Below are 12133 nucleotides of genomic sequence, written 5' to 3'. Positions count from 1 at the left end.
TATATATATATAAACTTAGCACAAGTAAAGAAATTTGTGTTTTGTAGATTATTTCTTCGTTGTAACAATGCTTCTTGGCAATAAAACTTATACTCCAGGAAATTTTCTTTTAAATGGGGCCACATTTGTAAGGAACATGCATTTGCAGGATGAGCAGTAGAGCTGAGTATGTGGGTTGAACACGTGAAAATGAGCCAAACAGCTTATTTTGTTGTTGTTACTGACACTTGTTTTGAGCTTCTGGTACCTCCAGGTGCCTGTTGTAAGATTTATTCCCAAGAAGCATTGTTACAACAAGAAATATTCTACCAAACACAAATTAACTTACTTTTTTGTGCTAAGCATATATTGCACAATATTAGATAAAGCTGAGATCTTTTTTTAAGGAGAACTGTGAAGGATACGGGACCACTTTGCATCCTGGGATACGATTGTTGATAAAGTCAGCAGCTACTTCAGCTTTTGGTCTTCCAACATCCTTTGGTCTGTATGATGATGCATAAAAACGATAAAAATACAACACCTGTAAGTTTGGGTAAAATCTATAATTATTACAAAGGTTTTGGTAAATCTCTTGAGTTATCGAGTTACAGTAAGGGTTGTCAGTAAATGGTATTTTTTAAATACAATACAAGCCTTAAGTTATATTCCATATTCCCGTATTTAGATAAACATAAAAAAATCATCTTACAAAGTATTTTATCCACTAACAATAGACAAAAACGCACAGGAGATCAAACAGAAAAGTCAAACCAACCTGAAAAGAAACTGCCTGTTGAGGTTCGAGACGTCAATTTTATCCATGTCAACCACATGAATGAGGCGAAACCCAGACAGAGCCTAAAGAACACCATTATGTAATAATCCACGTAAACCAATCAAAACAGACTCATTAAAGTTTAAAGCTTTTCTCCCTACCAGGTTCTTCAGGAGTTCACATCCAAGTCCTCCTGCACCAATAACCAAAATCTTGCAGGTCTCCAACAAAAACTGCAAAGACTGATACAACAGAAACGTTGAGACGTTTAATAAAAAAAAAAATCATTCAGGATAATAAAATAATGCATTGAACAGGTGTTCAGAGTCACCTCAGTGCTTGGCTCAAAGTCAGGATGGGTGAACGGGCCCGGCCTCTCCAAAAACTTCCTCACATGATTCCAGCGGCCATCCCATTCACTGTCCCTGTGTCCACTTTCAACAGCCATTCTGGAAGGATAAAACCCAAAACCTCTGAACATGTATCAATGTATCATGGCCTCTCCAACAACACAAGCATTTTTAACTGTTTAGTTGCTTCATATTTGTGACAGAAAGTAAAATGAGCCAGATGGCCATCATGGGACTTGAAGAAAAAAAAGTGCATAAAGGTGAAAATAGTGGTAAACTGTTGAGCAGTGAAATAGGAAACCTCTGACAGCATGAATCAAGTTTAACAATCCCTCTGCRCACATTTGCTTTCTGATGCTACAGTGTAATAGTTTTTGAAATGCAAATGTTAAGCAGGGTGTCTCAAAAATCAGGGATGAGTACTGTTAGAACATAAGCATAAACTGTCTCAACTAGTCATGATTTATTGTTCTATCTGAGCAGTGTGTGTTTTGTTTACAGTATGCTCTTACTGCAGTTTATTTAAATAATAGTTAGAAATATAACTATATATTAAAATTGTTATAATTGCAGCATAATACTACCATCAAGCGACATTAGCCTATTTGAGTGGACTTTAGTAACTTTATATTATGTTTTTACCAAAACTATGTCTTTATTTAAACACACTATATACACAAAATCTGTTTAATATTAAAAAACGAGTGGGACACTTCCAGGTCTGTTTAATGCAGAAAACCTCACTTGTATAGTTCGTGTAACTGAGTGAGGATGCTGTTGTATTAAATTATGTTGCAACTAACAATGGATCTGTTCCTCTTTCTGCATTACAGTCCTTGCTATAGATGTTTACGTTGTGCACCTTGAATCCTTATTAGCACTATCAGCTAACAGGGTTATCAAAGCTGTTCTTGGTTAAAATGTTTACGTCTCCTGGCCCAGCAGTCGCAAAACTGCCGCCAGTCAGAGACCTGTATTTAGCGTTCGTCACTAACTTCTCAGTCAGGTCCTCTATTCGCCTTCTTTTCTTCTCCCTGGAAGAGGACAGTGAAACGGGGTTTTATTGTTGTCCATTTGAAGTTAAAGGGCAACAGTATAACCAGGTTAAAATGATTTTTAACGCCCAATGAGACTTACGGCTCCTCGGCATCCGCCATACTTTCACGGTCCCATGTCCTCGATTCAGGCTGCTGCGTTCGCGGGAGTCCAAGCTGCGCAGGCGCGCTGCGTTTATTTGTCTGTTTTTCAACCTAAGCATTACATTTACACAAAACATGACTGCAAATACTGTGTTAAAATATCGCAGTTGAAATATAACACGCAGGACAACAAATTATTTTTCAGTAAACCAGATTATAATTTTTTCCCAAGCAGTTCACATCTTTTTTAATTTATTCCATTTTTTTCGATTTATTATTGTCTTCGATTATATCTTGAAGAAAGTACAACGTCATTCGTTTTTAACAAAGTGTAAACTACAATTAATTTATTATAGATCTATTTTTATTCATTTTCATTTCTACTTGACTTTTGAAGTTGCCTCTTTTCATATTTACGTGAATGCTCCGGGCGCATCATGAAAACTCCGAAAACTCTTCCGTGTCTTCATCTCGCGAGAGTACGTTGATCAGCTGATCTGTCAAAATATTTACGCAGCGCGTGCTGGTTTGTGTACGCTTCCGATAATACCCAGCTGCGGTCATGGCAGCCAAAATGGAGCTGGCGCCTCTCAGACCGTGGGACGACTTCTTTCCCGGAATGGACCGGTTCGCCAAACCAGAGTTTGGAGATTTGGCCAAGTGGAACAACAGAGTGATCAGTAATTTAATGTACTATCAGACAAATTATTTCGTCGTGGCTCTGGTGGTGTTTCTCATCGTGGGGTAAGTTCAAGCTAACTCTTAGCTGAGGTTAGCATTGCGTGGCTCTCTGCATACCTACACCCACACCCATCCTGAACACAGGCTGTTTCCGTGTTTTTCTTTTCTTTTTTTTATCTGCCACATAAATACCTACATCTCTTTTTTAGTTTTATTTACACGAAACGTAACATTTTGCAACTTTGTTGTGGGATTTTAAGCTTGAAATAGCATTAGCATGACGAGTGTTCTGTGGTGCATTTGTTGCTAAACGTCCTATATCTGCTGCCATGACTAACTCTAATAAGATGTTCTGATTAATCGATGATGTAGTGGAAACGGTGAGTACAGGCCTTGTTGCAGGCTTCCAGCCTATTAYGGTTTTACAGTAAAACCACAACACATGGCGATTACTGCCATCACCACCAGGTTGTGCTGTTCKTAAAAAAAAAAAGCCTACTCCAAGTTAAAAACACAATTTATTTTTATGTTCTAATATTCAGGTTCCTGAATCCTTTCGCCTTGATTCTTGGTGGTGCTGTGGTGACTCTGGTCTTTGCTGGATCTGTGTGGGCCGGGGAGAACAAGGCCGTCATCAAGAACTTCAAAAGGAGGAACCCCACTCTGTTCGTGTTCGCCGTCATGATCACCAGTTACTTTCTGCTGTCGTTGCTCGGTGGCRTCATGGTCTTCATTTTTGGAATCACCTTCCCCCTGCTGTGTGAGTCTCACTGCAAAATGTTGCTCATTTGTTCACTGTGGCAGATACTTATTTGTTTGTACTAAACAATTTATTTTCAGCTTAGAGGATTTGCCGTATGATAGTGAAGCCATCTGAATTTAATGAAGCAGTCTGATTCACTTTATTTAAATTACTAGTAAAGGTACCAGATTCAACTGCATGTTCAGTTGTTAATTCATACATTTTATTCATGGCACACACAAAAAAATCAGCATCTCAATATGAGTAAAGGTTTTCCTAAAGTCCTGCTTTCCAGTTCCCTGACCATCAGCAGAGAGGTTTTGGTGAGTCATTAGGGTAAAAGGAGCATTTAAATCCATCATCGCGGCAAATAGACGAAGCTTATCACTTCTCGGGAGCTCCCCCCACTGCTGCCTGTGTTGACACGTTGCTACGGGTTCTTGGTTTGGACAGAACCTCTTTTACTGGCTGATGTCATGCGTTCTATATCTGCCTGTCATGGAAACAAAACACGTGCCAACCTTTGCACCTGCTGCTGTGTGAAGTCTTGCAACAGCGTTTTTGTTCGTCTCACAAAAGTGTACGTATAGTCCACTAAAATATACTCTTCGCTTCTTTTCTTTTTCCTGCAGTGATCCTGATCCACGCCTCTCTGAGACTGCGCAACATGAAGAACAAGCTGGAGAACAAGATGGAAGGCGTTGGCCTGAAGAAGACCCCGATGGGCATGATCATGGATCTCTTGGATCAACAAGAAGAGAAGATCAACAAGATCCAGGATTTTATTGAAAGCAAACTGAAGGAATAAAGCTCCGTACGAGAGAGTACCTACCTAGTGTCATAAAGTTTGGTTTCCTGCCACATGTCCCAGTTTTACACTCCCCCCCACCCCACCCCCCCTTGCATATCTGATGTTTTGTGCGTTCCCACATGCGATCCATTTGATTTACGTTATGTTTGTGTTTAGGTGTTCCAGTTCATCCAAAGTGTATAGGTGGAAAAAAACATGTTTGTGCAATATTATCCTAGAAGAAAGTTACAAGGCACGGTGCACTAAAAGGTTACCAAAGGTCTGAACATTCCTGTGTTCACAAATGTCCAGAATCAAGTCGTTTCCCTTATTTACAGCTCACTTAGAGCATGAAGATGACCGAGTATTTATTTCGGTAAACAAAATGGAATGTTAAACAGAAAACTCACTAATTGTTTTAAGAAATTGTTTTGGTTTACTACCTCGAAATTACCACGTTTTGTCTTTCATCTCATTTAGGCTCATAATAATCAGATAAAGCACCCAGTCAGCTGCTGGTTAAGAAGGGTCTGTACTGATACTGATCTTAGATTTGTTGCTAGTTTAGAAATAATTTTTTTGGCCTGACTTTCTGTTTGTGCACACAGTTGCTGACCCTGAGTGTGTCCCCTGTTATAGCTATGCAATACTGAAAAGTGAACGGCAAGTGCAGTTTCATTTGAATGGCATGTTGAGATTGTTTATCCTGATGTACCATTCTCATTTTTTTTACAACAAAGCATGCAGAAGTCGATAAGATGGAAGCAGGACTTGAACAAAAATTGGAATAAAGACATCTTGTGTGTTTTTCCATCAACTTTTGTCTTTGTAGAAATGTGTGACTGAGCAGTCATCTTTAATGTAAAATGTTAGGTTTGTTGTTGCATTTGATTTGTTCCGTTCTTTTTTTCTATATGTGCACATGTCTGTGGATGCTGCATTTGCAAATGACTCGCATGAAAGCTGGTCTGTACTAGAGGTATAACTAAATACATTTATTTTGTTACAATACTTTAGTAATTTTTTTAAGAAAAATTGCTCAATTTACCAAACTGGTTCCACTAAACCAAGTTGAGTAAAGTAAATTCAATACTTTACTTCTTAGAGCATGTATAGAAGTACTTTTACTTTCAGAGTTATTAACAGTTTTATGACTTTTACTTAACTACTTTTCTTGGTAAAATTTGTTGTTTTCTGTTAAAGTATTTTTTACTTTTACTTATTTATGTACCTCTGGCCTGTACTCTGATAAAGATGCAATTATGAATATTCAAAGAAAACAAACTGGAACTGAAAAGGAGCCATCCTCAAAACCTTTAATCTGATTTATGAAGTCATGGTGTAGTTGATGTTCATGTATTTATAACATTCATTCARTATTGTCTTTTTATATATATTTTTTTGTTAAACAGGAAAGTAAATATAATTAAATAAAAGTTAATTTAGAATACAATTAGAAAGTTCGATAATTGTATAAAATGGGTCTTTTTCAGCTCCTTATGCATAAAAAATAATCTCTGTAAGATTTTTTTTATTTTTTATTTAACAGATTAAAATGATCAGAAAAGTAAAATATGTGAACTGAAAATGTTTAGTTTTGGTGCCTCTTAACATGTACATTTTATTCATATGAAGTCCAAAGCAAACGGTGATATAACAAAGGAGTGGAGCAAAAATCAGCCTATATTATTCACTGTTCATGTCTAATTATTACTTTATGTGTAGAACAACAAACCCATTGGATCTGTAAAATAAGCAAACAGTACATTGACAAAACAGCTGAAGTTGAGTCAGAGGAGACTTGTTTCACTTGATTCCAGGACTTTTGGGAGTGGCACCTGCAAGCAATAAAAGAAAAGAACATTTCAATATCTGCAACTTCACAAGCTGGATGAATTTCTGAACCTCTCCCTGATAAAGCAAACAAAGTAGCAGACACCCTATTTTGACCAGTTCTATAACAGCTCATGGGCACTTACTGATTTCAGATAGGCCACATTGCTCTTTTTGATCTCGCTTAAGAGCTGATCACGAGGTGTGAGATCAACCTTTGGAGGTACTCGTCTGCGAGGAACAGGTTTCAAAGTCTTTATCACATCAGTTAGGTTTGGTTTTTCATCCTCTGTCTCCCTAGCTCCTGCGTTCTTTACTTTAGGCGTCTTTCTCAGTTGAAAATTTGGCCTCTCCGCTCTCCTGTCCTCCCTCGGATCAAGCTCCAGTAAGGGGTTACGTTTCTTGGGAGTCCTCTTCAGCTGGATGTCCCGTAATGGGTTTGATGGCTCGGCGCTGGGTTGTTTGGGAATGCTGTTGTGATTGGGCTTCTTCGTTGGCTCTGGCTGCTCTCTCTGATGTTGTGTTTGAGGTGCGCTGTTCAGCTCTGCTGAAGGTGAAACCAGTCCCTGCTCTTGAAGGAGTTCCAGTGGCGGCACGTACCCCAGCATCTCGAGTAAACCCGGGGGCAAATTGAGACTTTTCTCATAGCTCTGCATCAGCTCCATTTGCTCCTTCAGCTGCTGCTGCCGCTGCTCCTCCTTCCTCAGCTGTCTCTGCTGGTCCAGATTTCTGGTCAGGATGTTGGTCACCACCATCCTGGGCCCTGGCTGCTCAAAGTGGTAGCCCATCTTCAGCAGGGTGTTGTTGGCCTTGAGCAGCCGAGAGATCTCCATCTCTGCGTGGTGACCCAGCATGTGTCTCTGGTTGTGGAAACGAAGCTCCGTGAGGGTCTCGTTGAACTGCAGACAGCGGATGATGGCGACGATGCCTTTTCCAGTGATGAAGTTGGACTCGATGTTCAACGTTGTAACGCTGCGGTTCTCCCGCAACATGTTGGCCAGGCTGAACGCGATGTTTTCATCGACGCCAGTGTTTGCGATGCTAAATGTTTTCACGTGTCTGTTCTTCTTCAGGGCGTTGACGTAATCTAAGAGCATCTCTTTGGGAATGTTCTCTATATTGTTGAGGTTTACCTCAGTGACAGACGGATTGTTGTTACGAATCTTGTCAAGTGTCGACTCTAAGTTTGTCTCGTTTCCTGAAGGTCTTGATGTCATTTTTATATTATTCAGAGCCAACTTTGGGATCTTTAATTTGTTCACTTTAATCTGTTCTCTCTTTGGGAAACTAGTGTCGGCTTCATTTGTATCTGATACTTTGGAAATATCTTTGACATGCAAATCTTCTTTGTTAGTATTTTCATCTTTGTCTTCTTTGTTTGTTGTCTCCTGTGAGTCTAAAACAGAAGGAATGGCAGCTGTAACATTTCCTGTTGCTGTTTCTGTGTCTTCTGGAGCCTCTACAGGATTGTCTGTATCCTCAGGTACGTTTTGTACAGGTATTTTTTCTGCCTCCTCACTCTGTACATCAATCTCTTTGTTCTTTTGAACCTTCGCATCATCTTCCTCAACTATTTCCTCAATTATCTCTTCTATAATTTCCTCCTCATTTGTACCATCAGCAACCTCTTCGATTACCTCTTCTACCACTTCATACTCTTCATGTTTTGCCTCTTCTGAATCAGCATCTACATCTTTCTTTTCAGCTTCCTCCTGTAAGGTTTTCTAAAAGTAAAACGTGAAGTCGTTAAAATTGGACCTTTTTACATGATGAATCAAAATGTGTGCCGACTTTGAGCTCTTACCTCACTGGGCAATAGTGTGGCAGGCACCCTTTCTTCCTCGAGCATTCGTTTGGACTCTTTCTCCCAGTAGAGATAATCAACCAGGGATCTGTGGTCAAAGGTTCCCGTGGGAGTTTTCTCCGTCTGGTCTTTCTGTCTCTGTCCTACGGGTACGCTCTCATCTGGGGCGATAATAATATCCATCTCGCTCTGGAGCTCCTGCAGCTCCTCGGGCGAAAGCATTGCCAGGATTTCATCCTCATCGATGTCCTCTTCACTAAGATCCTCGTGTTCTTGATTGTTGGACATGACTACAACGTAGAGTTTCTCCTTTTGCTGCTATAAAGAGGACAGATGATTCCTGGAGTTTGAGACCGAGCAAAGGGGGAAGCTTCTGTCTCTGACTGTAGCTCGGAACGGTTTGCCTCATGTGTCGTCTAAAATTAAACTCTGCGAATTGCATGGAAGATATTTAAAGTTCAAGCAGGAGAGAGACAGGCTAACAGTCTGTTTTCAGCCCTCCTCTCCCAGCTGGCTCGGCCTTCAGAGTCTTTTGGGATGACAGCTGCTTCAAGAAAAAAAAAAAAACAGTGCAGGACCGACAGCAGCAGGTGGGTCATTTTTACTGGCCTGCTTGTTGGATGGTGTTGGGGTAAACTCTGTGGTAAACATAAGTCCTCCAATCCATAACTATAAAGAGCTGTAAAAAATGGTTAGGCAGAAAAAAATCTTCTTTGATAAAACTTTGTTTTATGCTGTTTGAAATTGAGAAAAAAAGAAGATAAAATAACTTTGGTTCAATTTTGTTGCACTACAAATGGAGAGAATGGTCAAACACATAAACTGGTTGAATATAACAAGCTTCAGTGAGTTAAGGCTCATCGTAGTAATGTCATCCATCCATCCATCCATCCATCCATCCATCCATCCATCCATCCATCCATCCATCCATCCATCCATTCTCTGCTGCTTGTTCCAGAGTCAGATTGCTGAGCAGCAGCTTGAGCAGAGCACCAGCCATCTTTCTCCACAGCCACCTCTTCCAGCTCTTCTGGGAGAGTTCCAAGGCATTTCCACGCCAGGCGATAGACATAGTCTCTCCAGCATTTCCTGGGTCTTCCCCAGGGTCTCCATGGAGTTTTATATGCCAGGAACACTGCTCTAGGGAGACGATGCAGCATCCTTACCAGATGCCCGAATGACCTCAACTGGTTCCTCTGAATGCAGAGGAGCATCTGGTCCACCCTGAGTCTCTACAGAGATAACTGAACTTCTAACCCTGTAAGGGAGAGCGCAGCTACCTTGTGGAGAAAACTCGTTTTGACTGCCGCCTGTATCTTGTTCTTTTGGTCACTACCCAAAGTCTGTGACCTTATGTGACGACAGGAATGTAGACCGTTTGGTAAACAGAGAGCTTCGGTTTAAAGCTCAGCTCCCTCTTCACCGCAACAGATGGACACAGAGTACATTTACTGCAGAAGTCATTCTGTCTGTCAGTCTCGTGCTTCATTCTTCACTCGCATGTAAATGTGCAGAATCATGAACCACATATTTTAAAAAGTCCATTTATTTTCATGATCCAATTCACCAAGTCAAATGAGAATCCAAAGTAATTCCAAGATATTTGTRGGTAGTGACAATATCAAGGGGTTTGTTTAAAAAAGTGAGTTGATTTGTTATAGTGAAATGTCTCCTGGGTGAGGAAAAATACATGCAAAATGAAAATTGCTTTGAAGTGTCAGGATATTTAAATAATTTTAAACTATTAGCTTGTCCCGGTAATGATGTCCTTACTGAAGAAATAAAATATTCATTAAATAAGTTAGCAATTTTTTCATGATCAGAAACAAGAAGTCCATTTACTGAGATTTGTGAATTGTTATTAAATGTTTTATTGTTACTTTCACCTGTCACTGACTTAATCGTTTCCCATAATATTTTTAGATTCTTACTGGCTGAAATAATTTTGTCTTTTTAGATTTAGATTCATGAGCTCTGAGGACTGTTTTACCTCCTCCAAAAATGTTGAACTATTCCTTTAAGACACCAACTGACTTAAAAACAGAAACTGAACCGGTTGTTTACCAGCTGCATGCACCTCACAAAAGAAAGCAGCAACACTCGTCTATGTGTCACACATTTATTTATTCTCCTCCTCATATCAAATGGAAAAATCTTATATGACAACATCTAACAACACACTGACTGTACAAAACTGTGAGGAAACAAACAATGATATGCTTTTCATGGCAGTGTCTTTTTTTCCTAATCAAAAAGTTTTTTTTATTATCTCACCATGCATTTTCAAACACTTACTGCACCAACAAGACAGATGACTCTATAAACAATACAGACACACATTTTGATCCAACATGTCTAATAAAAGGGGAGAAATCTGAATTCATCATAAACAAATGCTGCTCTAATGAGTAGGTTCTCATAATGTCTCATTTGGAACGTAGAGCTGTACTTTTTACCTGGATGGTGTTCTTAACATGAAATGAAAATGATCTTTTTTTTAAATTCTATAATCTACTGGTTTGTATAGGGCAGTAGTGAGTTCTTGTTTAAAAGTCACGTTGATGTTTCTTTTGTCTTTGAAACCCATTCGGATTAAAATTCCAGTGTAGCTGTGCAACATCTCGACACATTCTCGTCTGCCTGTACAACGCATCCAATCCAAGGCACATGGGAAAGTCATTCATGAGTCTCGTCACTGTGTTCAATGTTCGCTGCGACACGAGGACAGCGTGAGCYTCTGCAAAGATTTAAAGGACAGGATTTCTCCAAAGACTGCTTTTTTAAGAGGCTGTGAAGACCGCTTCAGCTTCATTCCCTCCATGTGCTGCATGGCCCGTGACCCGTTTGTGCCCAGCTTTGATTTGGTCCTCTTCAGTGGATGCTCATGTAGCTCCCGCCAAGGTAGAACCTGCGTGTGGGAAAAGGACAAGAATGTTTGAACGTTGAAAGACAAGAAACAAGTGGAAAATGAAGAGATGGATGTGAAAATGAAATGCATAAAAAAGTCTCAAAGGTTTTCTGAAAATGTACGACACTACCATGGTTTTCTAGAATATATAGAAATAATTAATATTCCATGAATTTAAAGTTATTCAGATCTTTTGACGTAGGGTTCTGTTGAAAGGTTGTGAAAGATTAATATTTGTCGTCRGTAGCTCTGTGATTCACCTTGGTTTGGAGGAAAGGTTTGTTGCAAGTCTGACAAAAATAATGAGCTAATGGCTAATCTGAACGAGACAAAGATTAAAGGGAATGGCTGTCATTTTGAAGCAACGACTCATATGAATGTTAGTTTACAAACATTTATACTGCCATCAATTTAAATTTACAAGTTCATTTTAGCAGAAATGTGATGACATACTGGAAGTGCTCCCAGGTTGCACCAGAAGTGCTACAGCTTGCTGCTGCCGCCAATTTTTGAGCTCAAAAATTAAAGTAAAACTCATTGTAAAACTGAGATTAAAGTTGTTTTAGGATGGCAGCGATCCACTTCGGTTTTGGTCCTGCCTGGACTAGGTATTAGTTCATCAATCTGGTCAGAATTAAACTCCTATCTCTCCTAATCAAGGACATTCAAAAAGCTATCAGCAACAGGTAAGATATTCATAGTGCATAAACTTTCCACAGAACCCTTCTTTGAAATATTTGAACTGTTGCTTTAAGCCCAACTAGCTTTATAAAAGCTGATATTACCAGATGTGAGTCACTGCCTGATGTGAGGTGTGTTGGCACAGTACCACCCACATTCTAGCCCTATATATGTAAGTAAATCTAGATACAATGTAATTTATCAGCTAATGTCAGATGTGTCTGAAGTGAGGAAACATTTCTCACATGTTTTGCTTTGATATGGATTAAGCTGTGAGGAGCAAAGGAAGAATATTTTTAGCTCAGTTGCCATACTTTGAGCTATCTGATGATCACAGTAAACTCAAAATAATTTTAGTTCACTGTCTTAAAATAAAAACAACAATGAGGACTTTCAAATAAAAAAGGGATTTTAATGCAATTAAAATCTAGCATATACAATATATATA

At 39.4% G+C, this 12133-nt stretch overlaps 4 protein-coding genes across 6 annotated transcripts in view; 1 reads left to right on the top strand and 3 right to left on the bottom strand.

Moving 5' to 3' along the window:
• Nucleotides 1–2326, bottom strand: part of LOC106519301 (NEDD8-activating enzyme E1 catalytic subunit) — a gene marked incomplete in the record, with an annotated part of 8035 nt that extends 5709 nt beyond the window's left edge. Inside the window, 6 exon segments of the mRNA XM_014010902.1 lie at nucleotides 405–485; nucleotides 758–840; nucleotides 919–999; nucleotides 1089–1206; nucleotides 2103–2141; nucleotides 2245–2326. Of these exon segments, the coding sequence (XP_013866356.1) occupies nucleotides 405–485; nucleotides 758–840; nucleotides 919–999; nucleotides 1089–1206; nucleotides 2103–2141; nucleotides 2245–2264 (422 nt within the window).
• A 458-nt stretch (nucleotides 2327–2784) lies between these two features.
• On the top strand, nucleotides 2785–5276 carry LOC106519300 (PRA1 family protein 3). The gene is made up of 3 exons (XM_014010901.1): nucleotides 2785–2990; nucleotides 3470–3687; nucleotides 4302–5276. Exons 1-3 carry the CDS (start codon nucleotides 2809–2811, stop codon nucleotides 4475–4477), a joined length of 576 nt encoding a protein of 191 aa, XP_013866355.1. The 5' UTR covers nucleotides 2785–2808; the 3' UTR covers nucleotides 4478–5276.
• Nucleotides 5277–5761: 485 nt separating this feature from the next.
• lmod3 (leiomodin 3 (fetal)) lies at nucleotides 5762–8596 on the bottom strand. Its single transcript, XM_014010900.1, has 3 exons — nucleotides 8097–8596; nucleotides 6439–8016; nucleotides 5762–6297 (listed from the first exon to the last, which is right to left on the bottom strand). The coding sequence occupies exons 1-3, from the start codon at nucleotides 8382–8384 to the stop codon at nucleotides 6250–6252; spliced, it is 1914 nt and encodes a 637-aa protein (XP_013866354.1). The 5' UTR covers nucleotides 8385–8596; the 3' UTR covers nucleotides 5762–6249.
• Nucleotides 8597–10201: 1605 nt separating this feature from the next.
• The window catches only part of frmd4bb (FERM domain containing 4Bb), a 47910-nt gene continuing 45978 nt past the window's right edge, over nucleotides 10202–12133 (bottom strand). For all 3 annotated transcript variants that reach the window (XM_014010898.1, XM_014010897.1, XM_014010899.1), the window contains one exon: nucleotides 10202–11004. Coding sequence is in view for 1 of the 3 variants with exons in the window: in XM_014010899.1 (XP_013866353.1) it covers nucleotides 10968–11004 (37 nt within the window). In the remaining 2 variants the exon portion in view is untranslated. The remainder of the gene's footprint in view (nucleotides 11005–12133) is intronic.

This window comes from Austrofundulus limnaeus, unplaced genomic scaffold (assembly GCF_001266775.1).
Source record: "Austrofundulus limnaeus strain Quisiro unplaced genomic scaffold, Austrofundulus_limnaeus-1.0 Scaffold75, whole genome shotgun sequence".
Classification (NCBI taxonomy): Eukaryota; Metazoa; Chordata; class Actinopteri; order Cyprinodontiformes; family Rivulidae; genus Austrofundulus; species Austrofundulus limnaeus.
This window is presented reverse-complemented; position numbering and strand designations above follow the sequence as displayed.